The 20227-nt window shown below is 45.5% G+C and overlaps 1 protein-coding gene across 1 annotated transcript in view; it reads left to right on the top strand.

Moving 5' to 3' along the window:
• MERTK (MER proto-oncogene, tyrosine kinase) overlaps positions 1–19000 on the top strand; it is a 114660-nt gene extending 95660 nt beyond the window's left edge. Inside the window, exons 14-19 of the mRNA XM_061168771.1 lie at positions 224–316; positions 1856–1974; positions 8292–8401; positions 10177–10336; positions 11012–11148; positions 17963–19000. Coding sequence (XP_061024754.1) covers positions 224–316; positions 1856–1974; positions 8292–8401; positions 10177–10336; positions 11012–11148; positions 17963–18476 — 1133 coding nt within the window. The 3' untranslated portion in view covers positions 18477–19000. The remainder of the gene's footprint in view (positions 1–223; positions 317–1855; positions 1975–8291; positions 8402–10176; positions 10337–11011; positions 11149–17962) is intronic.
• Positions 19001–20227: the final 1227 nt, after the last annotated feature.

Raw genomic sequence — 20227 nt, 5'->3', positions numbered from 1 at the left:
TGTCCACCATTCCAGGGTCATACAGAAGTTTCACCTTCCTAAAATCCCCATATGCCATCTATTCATCCCTCCCCCCACCAGTCTCTGACAACCACTCATCTGTTTACTGTTGCTATCATTTTGCCTTTTCCTGATTTTACTTTCAAAGAACAAAATTGCTATTGCCCTCTCCCCTTCTCTGAGTAAATAACTCGTGCCAAACATTTTCTGTCTTTTCTTTTAGTGGACAACTTTTCACAGCGAGAGATTGAGGAGTTTCTCAGTGAGGCTGCGTGCATGAAAGACTTCAACCACCCAAACGTCCTCCGACTCCTAGGTACTCAGAGAAACATAGCACCACTGGGTGGCCGGAGGGGCTCGGCTGATCCACTCTGAGCCACAGGAAAAATCTCTGGGGCAGATAAATTTTACACTTTGTATAACTCCGAAGCAATTTATAACATCGGGTTTTTTGGGAATTCCCTGGCGGTCCAGTGGTTAGGACTCGGCGCTTCCACTGCAGGGGGCCCGAGTTCGATCCCTGGTCAGGGAACTAAGATCCTGCAAGCCGCACGGTGCGGCAAAAAATAAAATAAAATAAAATAAAAATAAGGGAGTTTTCACCCAAAAGACTTCTTATGGTTATATTTTCTGAGGCTGGTCGTAAAAATAGGCCTGCATTTTCCTGGACATCAGTGGGCTCAGGAATGTTTAGTGTCCACAGAGTTCTAGGTGATTGTGGATTAAAACAGCCCCCGGTTACCCCAGTTACAAGACATGAAAGCTGGTTATGCTATAATTTGTATTGATTTAGTTTATCCATGAATCAAAAGCTAGTGGAGTAAAGCTGTAAAAGTAGACAAATTCCATAGATAATCTTTGAGAAACAATTTATTGACATATTTCAAGTACTGATTTCTTGGGATCTACACTGACAATTTCATGGGACTTGATTCAAGTGATTTGAGTCAGTGATTTAATAGGCAATTTTGGTTTTGTGGCACTGTTTGCTAAAAAATACAAAATGGAGAGCCTGTATCAAGTGGTTGCTGTGTGATACTATTCCAGGAGGGAAGAGTGACCTAAAAATAATTGAATATTCTGCTGACTTTTTTTTTTTTTTTTTTTTTGCTGTCCTGTGACTTGATAAATGCTAAATTCTTTGGGGAACTTTCAAAGTTTTATTATGATGGACACTGCAGAGAGATGGGAAAACTAATGTTTGGAGACAATGTTATGTCAAAGAAACTGCTGTTGGTCATTTGTAACTATTGACTTCAGCAGACTCTGAGAACAATGGCGCTTTGTAATTGTACCAGCATGTGCAAGAGCTTTGTAAGCTTGATCTCAGGTGACAGACAGGCTCTGATTCTAGCATCCATGACAAATGATGTTTTTTCCCGCCCCCGTGTATGTGTTAACATTTAGAGATGTGAATTTCACCTATTGGCCCTCAGAATTCTTCCAATAGTTTTAAGCATTTGGTTGCAGGGGACTTCTTCATACGATTAAGTATTTAACCATCACATGAAACTAGTTTGCCCTTGAATTCTGCTGCAGTCACTACCCCTCACTTAGACTCAGTATAACAAAAACGCCACGGGTTTATAGATGGCTGTACTTGATTAATTTTTGAGAGCTTTCATGCAAAGATTGGCAGTAGTCTGAAAGAAAAAGAAATACCAAGAAGTGGACCCAGTGTGTGTTCCGTATTCTAAAATACAGCGTGTGAGTTGTGAGGGTTTTGTTTTGTTTTGTTTTTTTAACCGTTAACTTGAGAGCACATGTTTTCAATTTGGCCAATGCTTCTGCAGTGCTTTTTCTGGTCGCTGGTAACAAGGGCTCTTTGTAACTTACTCTCTGTTTTTAATTCCAGGTGTGTGTATAGAAATTAGCCCTCAAGGCATCCCCAGGCCCATGGTGATTTTACCCTTCATGAAATACGGCGATCTGCACACCTATTTACTCTATTCCCGATTGGAGACAGGACCAAAGGTAATTAATCACCCAGTTGCATGGCCTCTGAACAGTGCTTGGGGCTCCCGTGACAGGGCCTGGACAACACCAGCGTCTAACCTAGAAAATGAAGGAGGGAAGGAGGGGACGTTGGCCTCTGTTCAGTGCCCACTGTGCACCCTGGGGGTTGAAATGTGGTCCTCATAGCCGGCCTGCCCCTAGATTTCATTATTCCTGTTGTATGTGAGGGAGAAGCTGGCTGGGAGTGGAGCAGAGTGGGCCCCTCTTGCTGTCAGAGTGGTCTCTTTCCTTGAAAGTCTCCTCTTTTTAGATTGTTCACTCTGAAATTACTGAGTGCCAGAGCCATCTCAGTTTCTGAGGAGAAGTTGCATTGAGTTGTTTTTCAGAGACCCTGAAGGGGAATTGGCTCCATCCATGTTTCTCTTTATCCTGAGCCCCTGTGTCCTCAGAATCAGAAAGTGTGTGGGGAATTGGTGGGCCAGCCTGCCTGCCTTCCGCGGTGCCCCTGAGAGGAGCACTGACCCCACAGGGCAAACCCTGCCCTGAAGCCCCACAGCGCAGAGATACCAAATGGAAACGAGCTCTTAGACTGAAACACCTTGCCCACCGGTCACAGGTGGTGGAAAGTTGTGATGAGATAGTAGTAATAAGATGGTGCCTGGGGAGCTTCATGGGGAAGGTCCTCATCCCAAGAGACAGGTGAACCTGTAGGAACAGCCATTTATTTATAATATGGGGAGGCAGTTGAAAAAAAACATAAAACTTGAGACCCAATTTAGGGGGAACATTTTCTGGAGCCTTCTTCCCTGTGTCTTGCTGCCCCTGTTGGTAGTTTATGTCTGTGTGTTATGAACAGGCCAGGAGATTTTTGCTTTCCTTTTTCTTGTACTTGTTCTGTTCTTTCCAGGGACGGCGTCAGGGACCTAAACGGGAAAGTGAGCCCCTTCCTTTTTTTAGCTACCCCCATGGTCCTTTGCTCACACCTGTTTTGTTCATGGATTCTTTAAGTCTTTCACCAGCACAAATACTAACCAGAGACAGGAAACTGTAGCCATATCACAGAGCTATTACAAAGTCACTGGGGCTCCTCCAAAGAGGTGAAGGGCCTAATCCAAAGTAGGGGACTCAGCATGGCTGAGTGCTTTCCTTCTCTTCCCCGTCCCCCAAGAAACAGACAGTAACATTATAAGAAGCCTGGAGAAGAAGAAAAAATTACCCATAATTCCCAACATTGGCATCCTCGGGCATTCACATCGCAACCGTTTATTCCACATCTGTGTGTTTCACAGGCAGGGGCTCAGTATGTACACATCTGTCTGTAGGCCAACAACAGGGGCTAACATTTCTCAAACGTTTGGCAGAGGCCAGCCTGTGTTTCGCATATATCAATGGCACAGCCACCATAATAAGTAGTTACTAATAGAATCTCAGGTGAGGAAACTGAGGCACAGATCAGCAGTGGTGGAGGCAGAACTGGCTTGCAGACCCCATGCCTTTAGTTCTTTTCCGCCCCATCCCATGGGTGCCCCTGCCCGACAGGGCAGCCTCCAGACAGATGTCTGTGAATGGCTGCATAGCATCCTCTTGAATGGATTTTGCTTCATGTTGATGAGTGATTTTGCCTACATTTAATTTCCTGGTATATTGTATGATTTTTCTAATAATTTGCAGGGGGGGATTTCATATTTCACAAGAGTGACTTCTGTAGTAAAAAAAATAAAAATACACAGGTTTGTTTGATGACGAACAATCATCCATCCAGTGAAGCTTAACCCTCCTCCCTTTTTTGGACCCCTGTGCAAGTGTAGTGAGCCTCAGATTGGATGTCTTTCTTGAATCTTTGTAGAAGAGAAATAGGCCATTTATATCCTTTATAAAAATATTTTAAAATTATCATACAGAAAAAAATGACTTTTTTCCCTTTTTGGTTTATAGTTATATAAATTTTAATGCATGTATAGATTCATATACTACCATTACAATCAGGATACAGAACAGTTCCGTCACCCAAAACTCCTCCTCCTGCCACCCCTTTATAGTTACACCTTGCCCACATGGCTAACCCCTGGTAACCACTGATCTGTTCTCCATCACTATAGTTTTGTCTTTTAGAGAATGCCATATAAATGGAATTATATAGTTTGTAATTCTTTGAGACTAGCTTCCTTCACTCAGCATTATGCCTTTGGGAGCCATCCAAGTTGCATGTATCAGTAGTTCATTGCTTTTTTTATTGCTGTGTAGGCTTCTATTGTATGGCTGTATCACAGTTTGCTTTTTCCATTTGCCTATTGAAGGACCTATGACAGTTTTGAGTTGCTATAAAAATTCACATACAGGTTTTTGAGTGAATATAACTTTTCATTTCTCTAGGCTAAATACCCACGAATGGGATGCTAGATCATATGGAAAATGTATGTTTATCTTTATTGTAAACTGCTAAACTGCTTTCCAGAATGGCTATACCATTTTATATTTCCACCAGGAATGTATGAGAAATTCAGTTGCTCTGCATTCTTGTTAGCACTTGGTATTATCTGTAGTTTTTTGTTTTGTTTTGTTTTTAGCTGCTCTGATAGGTGTATAGTGATAGCTTATCATGAAATTTATTTGCATTTCCCTAATGATTAATGATGTTGAGCATCTTGTGTTTATTTACCATCTTTATATCCTCTTTGGTGAGTGTCTGTTAAAGTCTTTTGTTTATTTTTTAATTGCGTTGTTGGTTTTCTTGTGGAGTTTTGAGAGTTCTTTAGCTACAGTTCCTCTGTTGGATGGAAAGACTTTTCTTCCAGATTGTAGCTTGTCTTTGTATTCTCTTAACATGAGCAAAAAAATTTAAATTTTGATGAAGTATAGTTCATCAGTTTTTTCCTTTAATGGATCATACTTTCACTGTCATTTCTAAGAACTCTTTGCCTAACTCCAGATAAAAGAGATTTTCTTCTGTGTTTTCTTCTAAAAATTTGTGGGTTTACATGTTACGTTTAAGTCTGTGACCCATTTTGAATTAATTTTTGTATAAGGTGTGAAATTTAGTTTGTTGCTTTTTTGGCATATAGATGACCAGCATCATTTGTGAAAAGACTATCCTTAATCCACTAATTGCTTTTGCACCTTTGTGACAAATCAGTTGTACACGTGTGGGTCTATTTCTGAGTTCTCTGTTCTGTTCCATTAAGCTATGTGCCATCCTTCGCCCCTATCACACCATTGAGATTACTGTAGCTTTATTGTCTTAAAATCGGGTAATGTGACTCCTCCAAATTTATCCTACTTTTTCAGAATTGTTTTTGCTATTCTAGTTTTGTTGCCCTTCTGTATAAATTATAGAATCAGTTTGTGTCTGCCAAAAGTACTGCTGTCATCTTATGTTCTTTTGAACAAAATAACAAGGAAACAAGTACACAGCATCTTACTGACTAATGAATAGTTTCGATTTGCAAAAATATAAAGTATATCTCCAATGATGGAAACTCCCAGGTTTTATAAAAATTTAAAAGGAATGTTTTTAAAAGGAATGTATTTTCATATTTTGACACTTTGTAGCCACATGTAAAGCTGAAAGTCACAAAATGCACCATAGACAAACTAGAAAATCAAGCTTTTATTCAAATCTCTACTACCTTATCAGTCAGTTCCTTGGCAATAAATACCTTCTGGTCCTGCTAGAGTGGCCCAAGGCTAGGTCTCAGTCATATAAATGTGCTTCTTCAGCAGGACCTGGGTGCTATTCTGTTCTCTGTGTGAATAGCACGCCTGCTCTTCCAATCCATGAACACTGGATACCTTTCCATTTATTTCGAAATTAATTTAATTCTTTCCTTTTGTAGTTCTCAGAGTTTAAGTTTTGCACTTCTGTTAAATTTATTCCTAAGTATTTTGTTGTTGATTCTTTTGTAGATGTTATTTTCTTAACTTCATTTTCAGACAGTTCATTGTTAGTGTGTAGAAATGCAGTTGAGTTTTGTATGTCAATCTAGTATCCTGCAACCTTATTGACCTCATTTATTAGTTTTACCACACAATTATCTTTTAAATGACCTTTGGTCACAGTCTGCAAGATTAACATAGTTCTGCTTGGAAAAAAATAACACAAATGAATAGCACCTGATATTCATCATACTTTCATGAATGTCTGCAGATTTGATATTTCTTAGCACCCAAATCCTTTCCTGGAAATTAGCATCCAGAAAATCAAATGCCCCAGATATACAGAACAGAGGCTTTCATGCCTGATTTACTTACATTTTTTTTAACAACTCCATTATGTAAGGGTAAAGGATAAAGCATTTTTGTTATATATACAGTCTGTGATTGACATGTGTCTTAGTTGAGAAATATAAATCATTAAAAATTCAGTGTCGGGACTTCCCTGGTGGTCCAGTGGTTAAGACTCCATGCTCCCAACTCAGGGGGCCTGGGTTCGATCCTTGGTCAGGGAACTAGATCCCACATGCCTCAGCTAAGAGCCCGCATGCTGCAGCTAAGACCCAGCACAGCCCAATAAAAAAAAAAAAAAATTCAGTGTCTTCACGAGTACCACTTTAGAAGACTCATGTGCCATATAGAATAAACCATAAATCCAATGCCTTGGGGAAGAATATATCATGGGTGGACCCATTTATGATTTCTAGGAACTTTGTAAACCCTTTTCTTTAGGGCTCTGACTGCACTAAAACATTGAATTACTACACAGAAGTCTTCATTAGTCATCATCCTTGTAATCAGTCCCAACACGGCAGGTTTTCTAACATGCAGTCTGGTTTGATTTTTACAACATAGAAAAAAAAAACATTAGGCTGTTAAAACTTACAGGAAGGCCCTAGAGAAACAAAAATGAAAATTCCCAAATACTTACTTGTGGTACTTTGGTCCCATGATAAGGGGTAAAGACCATCCTACTTTCTGTCCAGAAGAAAAAAAGTCTCTTTTGAAACATTTCAAAATAAAATGATACCAGATGTGGGTGCATAATTGGGAACAGCTCCTTCTCCATGGGCTTTTTGCTGTCAAAACATTAGATCCTCCCCCACTGAAGCCAAACCCCCCTTCTTTTTCCCTCTTTGTCCCACTGCCACTCAGAAGGACACAAGGATCACATTTGAGCTCATAACTTGTGAAAAGAATGTTATTAACTGGCCACACAAACAAAAAAAATTGTTGGTGGTATCTTTGGAATTGCATTAAATTTATAAATTAATTTTTTTAAATACCTTTAAAGGGCTTCCCTGGTGGCTCAGTGGTTGAGAATCTGCCTGCCAATACAGGGGACACGGGTTCGGGCCCTGGTCTGGGAAGATCCTACATGCCGCGGAGCAACTAGGTCTGTGAGCCACAACTACTGAGCCTGCGCGTCTGGAGCCTGTGCTCCGCAACAAGAGAGGCCGCGATAGTGAGAGGCCCGCGCACCTCGATGAAGAGTGGCCCCCGCTTGCCGCAGCTAGAGAAAGCCCTCGCACAGAAACGAAGACCCCAACACAGCCAAAAATACAAATAAATTAATTTTAAAAAAAAGATACTTTAAAATAAATAAATTAATTAATAAAATAATAAAATAAAATAAAATACCTTTAAAGACAAGGAGAAGAAAACGTGATACTTGCCAAGAATTTTTAGGGTTTGTTGGTTTTTGTTTGTTTTTCATTCCTTTTTAAAACCTTATTTGTGACATTAGTGATATGGAAATTTCCTTGTTTCATGGCCACACTTCTAAGTCATAAAGCCATCATTTCACCCCCTCAAACGGAAGTAACTTGGTTTCCTTTTAAAAAATAATCCTGGACTTCCCTGGTGGTGCAGTGGTTAGGAATCTGCCTGCCCACGCAGGGGACACAGGTTCGGGCCCTGGTCTGGGAAGATCCCACATGCTGCAGAGCAGCTAAGCCTGTGCTCCACAACTACTGAGCCTGTGCTCTAGAGCCCACGAGCCACAACTACTGAAGCCTGCCTGCCACAACTACTGAAGCCTGCGTGCCACAACTACTGAAGCCTGCGTGCCTAGAGCCTGTGCTCCACAACAAGAGAAGCCACTGCAATAAGAAGCCCACGCACCGCAACAAAGAGTAGCCCCTGCTCGCTGCAACTAGAGAAAGCCAGGGCGCAGCAACCAAGACCCAATGCAGCCATAAAGAAATAAATAAATAAAGTTATAAAAAAAATAATAATAATAGTCTCTCAGGAATTCCCTGGTGGTCCAGTGGTTAGGACTCTGCGCTTTCACTGCCAGGGCCAGGGTTCATTCCCTGGTCAGGGAACTAAGATCCTGCAAGCCACATGGTGTGGCCAGAAAAATAATAATAATAATCTGTCTCCTTGTGTCTTCCACCCCCTAGCATATTCCTCTGCAGACACTATTGAAGTTCATGGTGGACATTGCCCAGGGAATGGAGTATCTGAGCAACAGGAATTTTCTTCATCGAGATTTAGCTGCTCGAAACTGCATGTAAGAGTCCTGGCCCATCCTGGAGTGGGTTGGACCTCATGGTGGTAGATATTTGTGGGCATGTGGGGTGGCCTGTTGATGTTAAAGTATGGAGGAGGACTAAGCTTGGGAGGTGACAGTGTGGCAGGCTCCGGAGGTGGGGTTTCTACCGCCCTGACACATGACTGGGTGTTTGCTTGTGGGTTTTCACTACCTCTGCCTCTAAGAGTCTGGCTGGCCTCCAAAACTCCCCTGTGACTTCTTTTTTTTTTTTTTTTTTTAATTTTTATTGGAGTATAGTTGATTTACAATGTTGTGTTAGTTTCAGGTGTACAGCAAAGTGATCAGTTATACATATACATACATCCACTCCTTTCTGGATTCTTTTCCCATATAGACCATTACAGAGTAATGAGTAGAGTTCCCTGTGCTATATAGTAGGTCCTTATTAGTTATCTATTTTCTGTATAGTAGTGTGTTTATGTGTGACTACTTTTTTATTTTCACACTCTCACTCAGCTAGGAGTACCAGGTGTGAACTTTGGGATCCTCCCCAACTGCCATCAGCTTATTTGGATCCAGAGTTACATATAAGTCAGCTGATCATGAAGACAGTAATGAAAATCATAATGGTTTCATCCCTGAGTTTTCATGATGCTGCCTTGTGAAGTAGTTTTGTCCTGACTACACCAAAGCTTTCCTTTTGCAGCAGAGAGACGAGGGCTTATACAAGAACTTCGAACTTCACCTTCCCCATCTCTTCGGTCTGCTTCAACAGCCATTATCTGCTGTAAATCTTCAAAAACAATAACTATTTCTTGATTTGAAATTTACTATTGCAAGAAGAGAGAGTGTTCCTTAAATGTATTGCTGTCATTCGTTTTTCTTCGTTGGAGATGTGACAGTGGAGCCTGTCCCCTCCCTCCTCCTAACCAACCCTGCCCCCTGGCCCTCTATCACTTTCACCTCATTTTTGAAAACCCAGAAGGGTCTTGGTTTTGTTTTTTATTTAAATAATTTGTCTACCATGGAGGGAGAATCATGAAAACCTTTTCTTCCCCTTAACATTTCCTTCATGTTTTTCCCACAAGGTAGGGTGACCAGCTGTCCGGTTTGTCCAGAACTGAGGGATTTCCCAGGATGTGGGACTTTTAGTTTTAAATGTCAGTGTCAGGCAAACAGGGACAAGGTAGTCGCCCTACCTCCAGACCACTCATTCCTCCTCCTCCTCCTCTCCTTCTTGTCTAAGATCAATTTTAACTGCTTGGGCTGTAAATGCAATTGTATTCGTTTAATTTTCCACTTAATTCCTCAGGTACCACCTGGCAATGTCTTAGCAGGAAGTCCAGTGTCCCCCGCTTACAGCACATGCTTCCCCACCTCCCCCAAGCTGTCAAGTGGCTTACTTAATCTATGGAGCCAGTGCTGCTTCCAGACGTCAGGCAGGAAGGCTACTGGGCTCTAGATGAGTCCACCAGGGGACCCTGGCTTGGAGCTGCTGCTCTGTCTACTCCCATGCACCTCTGTTCCTGCAGGTGGCTCCATCCTCTGTGCCCAGGTACCCTGGTTGGTCCAGATTCCCACACACACCAGAAGGGTAGAAAGTTATAACTCATCTGGTTCCCCCTCACTTGCTCTGCCATTGGTCCCAAAGCAGGACCCTCACGGGCTGTGGGGTGTCTATCTTTTGGTTACTCATCGTGAATGTTTTCAGCTGCATCGGGTGCAGACCTGTGATTTAAGGCTTTGCCTCTGAGGTCACAGAGGACATGAACTCACTCTGTCTCTCTCTGTAGGTTGCGAGATGACATGACTGTCTGCGTCGCGGACTTTGGCCTCTCTAAGAAGATTTACAGTGGCGACTACTACCGCCAGGGCCGCATCGGTAAGATGCCTGTGAAATGGATCGCCATAGAGAGTCTCGCGGACCGAGTATACACCAGTAAAAGTGACGTGGTATGTACGTACAGGGTTTTGATTCGGGGCCCCGCATTGCAAAGATGAAGGCATGCTGAAAGAGATGACTTAAGCTGGTGCTGCAGGACATCTTACTCTTTGATCAACTGAGGATTGGGGCATGCTCACACTTCTTTTTATTTATCGCTAGATGCTTTAATTCAGGCGGAACATAAGATTCTGGTGAAGTAGCCTGACCTTCAGAGGATGGCAAAGGCCCTTAATTTGTTTCCACTTTCCTCTGCTACAGTATAGTGACTCATTGCCCACAACTAAGATATTTCATATTCACATTAAATTAAATGAATTCATCCCATGGCTGTTTGGAACTAAGATGCTGTATAAAAGGTGCTGTGTATTGATACCCTTAACCAGAGATCAGGAAAAGAAAACACTTGCTGACAACAGTAGGAACAGAACGTTAAACAGAGCACTGATGTGACACAGGGCTAGATCTGCCTTTGTCTCATTTCCCAAACAGCTTCAGTAAAAATGGGGAACTGTGACGTTCCGGCCCCATGTTGTTGCCATTTTGGGAGAGCAGCGTATCTCAAACATAATTGTCAGCTTTGTGCACGACCGCCGGGGCTCTAAGGAAATGACCTTTCCCAATGAAAAAGTCCATTCAGCCTTTCTGGAAAGACTTGCATCCTGACGTTGTCGCTTTGTCCTCAGTGGGCATTTGGCGTGACCATGTGGGAAATAGCCACACGAGGAATGACCCCCTATCCCGGAGTCCAGAACCACGAAATATATGACTATCTTCTCCACGGCCACAGGCTGAAACAGCCAGAGGACTGCTTGGATGAACTGTGAGTCAGCTGCTCTCCATCTCGGGGCGCCCTGCAAAGACCTGGGGACACACAGCCATAGTGGGTGGGGACACTCAGCCGGGCGGGTGTGGGCAGAAGATGACACACGCAGATGTCCGGGCCAGAAGCCTCTCCTGGTGTGGGAAGCGGTGTGTGTATGTCTCCAGTGAGCCCGCACGTGTTCTGAAGTTCTGTAAGCCCCTCTAGGAAATACAGTCGGCCCTCTGTATGCGTGGATGCAGAACCCACAGATAACAGGGGGCCAACTGACTGTAAGGGACTTGAGCATCTGCAGATTTTGGTATCCGCTGGGGCTTTTGGAACCAATCTGTCATGGATACCGAGGGATGACTATATATCCTGTAGATAAATAGGTCGACTTTACAATGCATGAGGTACCTGGATGATTCTCTGCCCTCTTTTGCTGCAGTCATGCTTCTCTTTTCATTCAACATCTTAAACTAACCAATCACAGGAATATCTTGAATCAGGAAATTTAGAAATCTAAGCCAGTGACTTTGCTTTCAGGCCGGTCATCAGAATTGCTGAGGGGATATTCTAAGAACGTGATTCCTCAGCCCTGTGCCTGGAGATTGTGATTCTCTTGGTACAGAGCAGACCCAGAAATGTATGTTTTAAAACTATCCCAGGGATGGACTTCCCTGGTGGTGCAGTGGTTAAGAATCCGCCTGCCAACGCAGGGGACACGGGTTCGAGCCCTGGTCCGGGAAGATCCCACATGCCGTGGAGCAACTAAGCCCGTGCGCCACAACTACTGAGCCTGAGCTCTAGAGCTCGCGAGCCACAACTACTGAGCCCGCGAGTCACAACTACTGAGGCCGCGTGCCACAGCTACTGAAGCCCATGCCCCTAGAGCCCGTGCTCCACAGCAAGAGAAGCCACCGCAATGAGAAGCCCGCGCACCGCAACAAAGACCCAACGCAGCCAAAAATAACTAAATGAATAAATAAATTTATAAAAATAATAATAATAATATTGTTAAAAAAAAAAAAAGCTATCCCAGGGAGACTGTCCACTCAGCCGGGCGTGAGAACCCCCAGCTCCCAGCGTGCAGGACCACAGTGCCCTTCCCATCCCAACAGGCCCCTCTCTCTTCGGGGTGGACAGTACGGGGAGAGGCCTGGGACTTGGAGTCAGAGAGGCCAGGCTCTGCCTCCTAACTAGCCACGTGTGTGGCCACTGCAGCTGACTTGACCGCTCCGTGCCACGTGATCAGCCACCAAAAAAGTAGAGTCACGTATTCTGCAGAGGTATTTGGAGAGTTAACAAAGAAGTGTGTGGAGAGCTCAGCCTGCAGGAAGCACGCATGCTAAGTGTCACATATGGTGCCGGTGACTAATAACATCTTTACAAGTCGATCCCCTCCCAAACACCTTGCCGACTTTTTAAAAATCATTTCTTGTGGCACTGCCTCTAGCTCGGTGATCTGAACCTTCCTAATGATGAGTCTCTCCCCAGCGTAACAGGGGTCACGGGCTCGGAGAGGGGCATTCTCACCATGTTTAGCAAGAACATTTCAGGACCGTGGGCCTGCGTGGGCTCTGCCGTGGGACGCCGGGCCGCGCTGCTCGGGCAGTTGGACCTGTGCAGGACTCCACACACGCGCACCCACACGCACACTCTGGCCCTGCTTCCTCGCGCCGGTGAGGAGGCCCCGGTCAGTTTGCACATGGGCCTCCCAGATCCACCGCGGCCAAACAGAAGGAAAGTTTTTTTTGATCAGAGCCTCACACTGCTTGGGGGTGGTGGTAGTGGTGGTGGTGATTATGGTTGTAAATCCGTAACATTTAGAACAGAAACAGAAATCATAAGCCCTTTAAAAGAAACATCATGAAATCCTAATTCAATTAGATCTGGGGCTTCACGGTCGTTTCTGAAAGGGCCACATGAATGAAATGTTTGCTTCCGCAAATGAGGAAGCCATTTCTGTCAAACAATATTGAATGGAGACTTTTGTGGCTGTTTCTTTCTTGGCTTCTTTGGTGCTCCAGGAGAAGTTGATTATCTAGGGTCTTAGCAGGGTCTAAGCTGTGTCACGTTGTGGTTTTAGACGTTGCGTGTAGAGCCGTGCCGAGGGAATGCTGACTCGGTGTTTGAGAGGTGGTTTTTTAGGTGAAGGAGCTGCAGTGTCAGCAATGCCGTGCGGCTGGGGGAGGGAGGCTGGGGAACAGCCGGAGGAAGCAGCGGCTCTGCGGTCCCCACCCCCAGGCTGGCTCCTCACACCGCGGGCTCGCAGAGGCTCTGGTGAGCCAGGCCCGCTTCCCAGGTCCCCTCTCCAGTCTGGATGCTGGCCAACGACAGCATCCCCCAGAGGGCTCTCTGCATTTCCGTATCTGGGGTCTTTTCTTTTAAAACTGAGGCAGATACTTCTGAGCATCTCTGTTTGCTGTCTCACCTTAGTGGAGTTGACTCCTGTGTTTGGTTGCCCTTCGGTCATTTTACAGTCAACCCTGAGAAATACAGCAATGGAAATAACAGGGTGTGCTTGGAGCCCCGCTCCCCAGTCCTGCCCGCTGAGGGCCACCTCTTCTTACAGCATCACCCCCACCTCTGAATGACCAGGTCCCCATCACCCAAGAGGCCGCTCTGGGTGGTGCCCCTATCACCTCCGGGGGACCTTTCCTCGGCCGAACTCACAGCCTCCCAGCTGCAGCCACTGTGGTTCGTGGCACCGGCACTCGGTCTCCTCGTCTCCAGGGTGACACGCGGGAGCCACCTTGTTCTTTCTTATCCCACTGGGTCCCCTCAGCCAGCAGATGTCTTTCAGGGTCCCCCTCCCCGCCATTCCTTCCCCCAGGACAAGCGTGCCTCCCAGATATTGCGGGTTCAGCTCCAGAGCCCTGCAGTAGAGTGAGTCACAGGAATTCTTTGGTTTCCCAGTGCATATAAAAGTTATGATTACTCTACTGTAGTCTGTTACGTGTGCAATAGCATTATGTCTAGAAAATGGTGTACATACCTTAATTTTAAAAACACTTTGTGGGGACTTCCCTGGTGGTCCAGTGGCTGAGGCTCCGTGCTCCCAAGGCAGGAGGCCCGGGTTCGATCCCTGGTCAGGGAACTAGATCCCACACGCCACAGCTAAGAGTTCGCGTGCCACAACTACGACCTGGCGCAGCCAAATAAATAAATAAATATTTTTTTAAAGAAACACTTTATCGCTAAAAAATGCTAACCATCATCGGAGGCTTCAGCAAGTCATAATCCTTTGCTGGTAGAGGGTCTTGCCTCGATGTTGGTGGCTGCTGACGGATCAGGGTGGTGGCTACTGAAGGTTGGGGTCGCCGTGGCAATTTCTTAAAATAAGACAACAGTGAAGTTTGCTGCATCGATCTACTCTTCCTTTCACGAACGATTTCTCTGTAGCATGCAGTGCTGTCTGATAGCATTTTACCCCCAGGAGAACTTCGTTCAGACTTGGAGTCAGTCTTCTCAAACCCTGCTGCTGCTTTATCAACTCAGTTTATGTAATATTCTAAATCCTTTATTGTCATTTCAACAATCTTCACAGCATCTGCACCAGGAGTAGATTCCATCTCAGGAAACCACTTTCTTTGCTCATCCATGAGAAGCAACTCCTTATCCATTAAAATATCATCATAGGGCTTCCCTGGTGGCGCAGTGGTTGAGAATCTGCCTGCCAATGCAGGAGACACGGGTTCAAGCCCTGGTCTGGGACGATCCCACATGCCGCGGAGCAACTGGGCCCATGAGCCACAATTACTGAGCCTGCACGTCTGGAGCCTGTGCTCCCAACAAGAGAGGCCGCGATAGTGAGAGGCCCGCGCACCGCGATGAAGAGTGGCCCCTGCTTGCCACAACTAGAGAAAGCCCTCGCACAGAAACGAAGACCCAACACAGCCATAAATAATAAATAAATTAACTAATAAAAAAATTTTTTAAAATCATCATAAAATTGCAGCAATTCAGGGGATTCCCTGACGGTCCAGTAGTTAGGACTCCACACTTTCACTGCCGAGGGCCCAGGTTGATCCCTGGTTGGGAAACTAAGATCCCGCAAGCTGCTCCGTGCAGCCAAAAAAAAAAAAAAACAGGTTAAAATTGCAGCAGTTCAGTCGCATCTTCAGGCTCCACTTCTAATTCTAGTTCCCTTGCTCTTCCCCCCACATCTGCAGTTACTTCTTCTAGTGAAGCCTTGAACCCCTCGAAGTCATCCATGAGGGTTGGAATCAACTTCTTTCAAACTCCTATGTATGTTGATATTTTGACCTCTTGCCATGAATCACAGATGTTCTTAAGGGCATCTAGAATGGTGAATCTTTTCAAGAAGGTTTTCAATTTACTTTGTTCAGATTCATCAGAGGAATCTCTTATCCATGGCAACTCTAGCTTTACAAAATATATTTCTTAAATAATAAGATGTGAAAATCTAAATGACTCCTTGATCCCTGGGCTGCAGTATGATGTCGTGTTAGCAGTCATGAAAACAACATTCATTTCATTGTACATCTCCATCAGAGCTCTTGGGTGACCAGGTACATTGTCAATGAGCAGGAATATTTTGAAAGGAATCCATTCTTCTGAGCAGTAGGTCTCAACAGTGGGCTGAAAATATTCATTAAACCATGTTGTAAACAGGTGTGCTGTCATCCAGGCTTTGTTGTTCCATTTATAGAGCACGGGCAGAGTAGGTTTAGCATAATTCTCAAGGGCCCTGGGACTTTTGGAATGGTAAATGAGCGTTGACTTCAACTTAAAGTCACCTGCTAACTGCATTAGTCCCAAACAAGAGAGTCAGCCTGTCCTTTGAAGCTTTGAAACCAGGCATTGATTTCTCCTCTCTGGCTGTGAAAGTCCTAGGTGGCATCTTCTTCCAATATAAGGCCGTTTTGTCAACATTGGAAATCTGTTGTTTAGTGTAGCCACCTTCATTAATGATCTTAACTAGATCTTCTGGATAACTTGCTTCTACACCAGCACCTTGCACTTTTGTTATGGAGACGGCTTCTTTCCTGAAACCTCATGGACCAACCTCCGCTAGCTTCACACTTCTCTTCTGCAGCTCCCTCACCTCTCTCAGCCTTCATAGAACTGAAGAGAGTTAGGGCACTGCTTTGGATTGGGCTTTGGCTTAAGGGAATGTTGTGGCTGGTTTGATCTTCTATCCAGACCACTCAGACTCTCCACAACAGCAATAAGGCCGTTTTGCTTTCTCATCATTCGTGTGTTCACTGGAGTAGCACCTTTAATTTCCTTCAAGAACTTTTCCTTTGCATCCACAACTGGGCTGTTTGGCACTAGAGGCCTAGCTTTCGGGCTGTCTCAGCTTTTGACATGCCTTCCTCACTAAGCTTAATCATTTCTAGCTTACTTAAAGTGAGAGACCTGTGACTCTTCCTTTCAGTTGAACGCTTAGAAGCCATTGTAGGGTTATTAATTGGCGTAATTTCACTATTGTTGTGTCTCAGGGAATAGAAAGGCCCAAGCAGAAGGAGAGAGACAGAGGAATGGCCGGTCGGTGGAGCAGTCAGAACACGCACAATGTCGGTTGATTGAATCTGCTGTCTTACGTGGACACAGTTTGTGGCACCTCAAAAATATCATCATAGTAACATCAAAGATCACTGATCACAGGTCATCCTAACAAACATAACAATAATGGAAAAAGTTTGAAATATTGTCAGAATTACCTAACTGTGACACAGAGACACCAAGTGAGCAAATGCTCCTGGAAAAATGGCACCAATAGACTTGCTCGATGCAGAGTTGCCACAAACCTTCAACTGGTAAAAAAAAAAACACAGTATCTTTGGAGTGTGATAAAACGAAGTGCAATAAAACGGGGTCTGCTAGTACTGTCAGACCATAGAGGTCCAGGGCTTGGCGGGGCCTGGGGGTGGTGACACTTGCGGGAACGTTGGCGCAGTGACATCCACAGTATATGTACGTGAACGAGCGGGTCCCTGTTTCCTCCAGGGGAGTGCGGGCTCCTCTGTCTCCTGTCTTGTTCTTCTCATCACCCCCAGGATCCTAATACATCCTTTGGGTGACATCCAAAGCAACTTTCCTAAAATTATCATCTGGTCATGGGAATGCACCGCAGCACAATCTTTCTGTGGTTCCCCCTTGCCCACAGGGTAGAACCTAAACCCGTCAGGGTCTGACCCATGGCAAGCAGGGCTGCTCAGTGGTTAAGAACATGGGCTCTGGCGACAGACACTCTTTGATGTGGGTCACAGCTTCAGCCTCGTCCTGGGGCCGAGCATCACGCTCTGAGGATCCTCCTCTGTAAAATGGGGATCACAGTACCTGTGTGTGGGCTCGTGCTGCTAAGCAGGCTAGTATCTCTAAAAGTACCTTACACGATGGCTGTCAGATAGTAAATGCCGATGACAGGTCAGCAGTTATTATGTTTACTGGAGGAGGTCGAGGTCACGGAGAAGAGCGGGAGCCCCAGAGCGTTTCTCCTTCACGGAGCAGTATCAGGTGGCCGAGGTTCAGCAGCCCCACACGTGCCACGAAGCTGCGGCCGCCTCAAATCAGGGGCTGTCCTAGCCCAGGGCTCACCTGCCGCTGTCACAGCACTGCCCTTACTCTTCACACACCTGCCCACGCCAGCCCCCCTCTCTATTTCATTCCTCGAGCCTCTCAAGCGCTGGAACGATGGTGAGTGTGGAGCTGGCGCTGACACCTGTCTGCTCCCAGGACCCCCCCGCTCCCCTCCCCCTCCCCCCAGCCCCTCCACTCCCACCTGAGTGGGAGGAGCAGGGGCGGATTGCACTTGGGCTGTGCGTGCTGCGCCAGGAGATAACACCCTCTTCTTTGCTTCTAGGTATGAAGTCATGCACTCTTGCTGGAGAGCTGAGCCCTTGGACCGCCCCACCTTTTCAATGCTGAGGCTGCAGCTAGAAAAGCTCTTGGAAAGCCTGCCTGAAGTTCAGGATGAAGCCGACATCATTTACGTCAACACACAGTTTCCGGAGAGCTGCGAGGGCCCGGCCGAGGGCTCGGCACTTGCTCAGCTGGACGTGAACATCCATCCCGACTTGGTCATTGCTTCTTGCACACCCGGCGCCACCGTCAGCGTGGTCACTGCAGAAGTCCATGACAACAGACCTCACGAGGGAAGGTACATCCTGAACGGGGTCAGCGAGGGCTGGGAGGAGCAGGCTCCTGCCGCCCCGGCGACAGGGACGGCGGGAAGGAACGGTGTTTTACTGGAGGATAGGCTGGTAAGGAATGCAGTCTCCTGGTCCCAGTGCAGCACGCTGCCCTTGGGGAGCCCAGCGTCAGATGAACTCCTATTTGCCGACGACTCCTCAGAAGACTCGGAAGTTCTCATGTGAGGAGAGCTGAGACACATTCCCAAATCCTGGAAATTCCGCCTTACGAGAACCCACATACACTCGATGTTTTTTGTATTTGTCTTCCTTACCAAGTCAATGCCCTGGCCCAAAAGCACGACGTGAATGTTGTCATCGTTTAGAATACGTAACATATATTTATTTAAAGAGAAAATATCTGTATGTATATGGTGGAAAGAGACAAAGATATTCTATTTTAATAAAAGATGACTCATGTCACTTTTCTGGATGATCTTAACATTTAAGCTCTAACAGCCGCATCTCCACAGCAGTTCCTAGATGTTCACGTTGGCACAAAGTTGTTTTTTTAAAGTTCTTTTCCTTTTTCATGACTCTTAAATATTTGTAAAATAAAATGCCATATTTGCCTTTGCTTCTGCTCTTAAGAAAAATCTGGTATTCCCACCTGAATCATCTCTTTGATAAGAGTGATTCATTTCATATTTAAAGTTTTATAACTGATGAATTCTCCGATCTGGCTTCCTAATAAAATATGAATGAGGAAAGATGCGTGGTACTTACTTGAGACTTGGAAAGACATGGCCACTGGCTGCCTCAGTGCCTTTGCAAAGGAATTCCCTTGATGCCTGGCCCTCGATGCAATTGCTCTGACCACTCTTGACATTGCTTTTTTAAAGATATGGAAAAACCACTCCAGAGAGCCCAAAGATGAAGAACAAAAAAACATTAGAGGGTTGAAAAATACAATCTGAGTGGAAAGATTTAAAATAAATCGTAGAAGGGACTTCCCTGGCGGTCTAGTGGTTAGGACTCTGCCCTTCCACTGCAGGAGGCACAGGTTCAATCCCTGATCAGGGAACTAAGATCCTGCCTGCCGCGTGGCACGGCCAAAAAAAAAAAAAAAAAAAAAATTCTAGAAGAGAGTCCAAGAGGTTAAGCGCTTTTCTGTGGGAAGGCGAGACTCGTAGGAGGGAGATGCGGGCAGTGTACAGGGAACAAGCTTAGAGCTTAGGATCCCTGAGTTCACGTCCTGGCTCTGCTGGGTCATAACAGCCATTGCTGGTCGAGCACTTGTTATGTCTCAAGCGCTTTATGTGAACTGTACATTAATCTGTACATCATTAACGTGGGTACCAGTGCCATCATCACGCATGGGCCAGGAAACAGAGGCTGGAAAGGTTGAGGGCCTGCTATGGCCCGTGTCTAGAGAGGGTGGGAGCCAGAATTCAGAACGAAGGAATCCAGTTCTGGCTGGCTCTAAGCATGTGATTTGGGGGTCTGTTCTAGAGCCTTTTAACTTTATTTAACAAACACATAGATAGCACTTATTATGTGGCCAGGCCTGGCAGTCATTTAATCCTCATAACAACCCTACCAGGTGGGTACTACTGTTATCTCCATGTCACAGATGGGCAGACTGAGGCAAGAGGAGGCTCACTTACTCTGCTAGTAAAGCGGTAGACTGATGTGGTCAGTTTCAGTGTTGATCCCTTCAGCCCCCGGGGCAGCCACGCAGGCGCAGGGCCACTGGCATCCCCAGGTCTGTTGCATTTGTGAGTAGCCTCGCCCAAGCCACTGCAGCCTGCAGGGATCAGTGTGTGGCCCTCACAGTCTGGGTCCTGGTCCTGGATGCCAGCCCAGGTGCCCCAGTCTCCAGGGTCTGCCAGCTCTATTGTTACTGTGAAATGCTCCAGACAAGAAAGTTCTGAGGGTTGGAAAGGAAGCTGCATTGTTAGGAGAAATGCCAGCACCACATTTTATCCGTGAAAGGA

Source organism: Eubalaena glacialis, chromosome 14 (assembly GCF_028564815.1).
Source record: "Eubalaena glacialis isolate mEubGla1 chromosome 14, mEubGla1.1.hap2.+ XY, whole genome shotgun sequence".
Classification (NCBI taxonomy): Eukaryota; Metazoa; Chordata; class Mammalia; order Artiodactyla; family Balaenidae; genus Eubalaena; species Eubalaena glacialis.
Note: the sequence above shows the minus strand (reverse complement) of the source record. Positions and strands in the feature narration are given on the sequence as shown.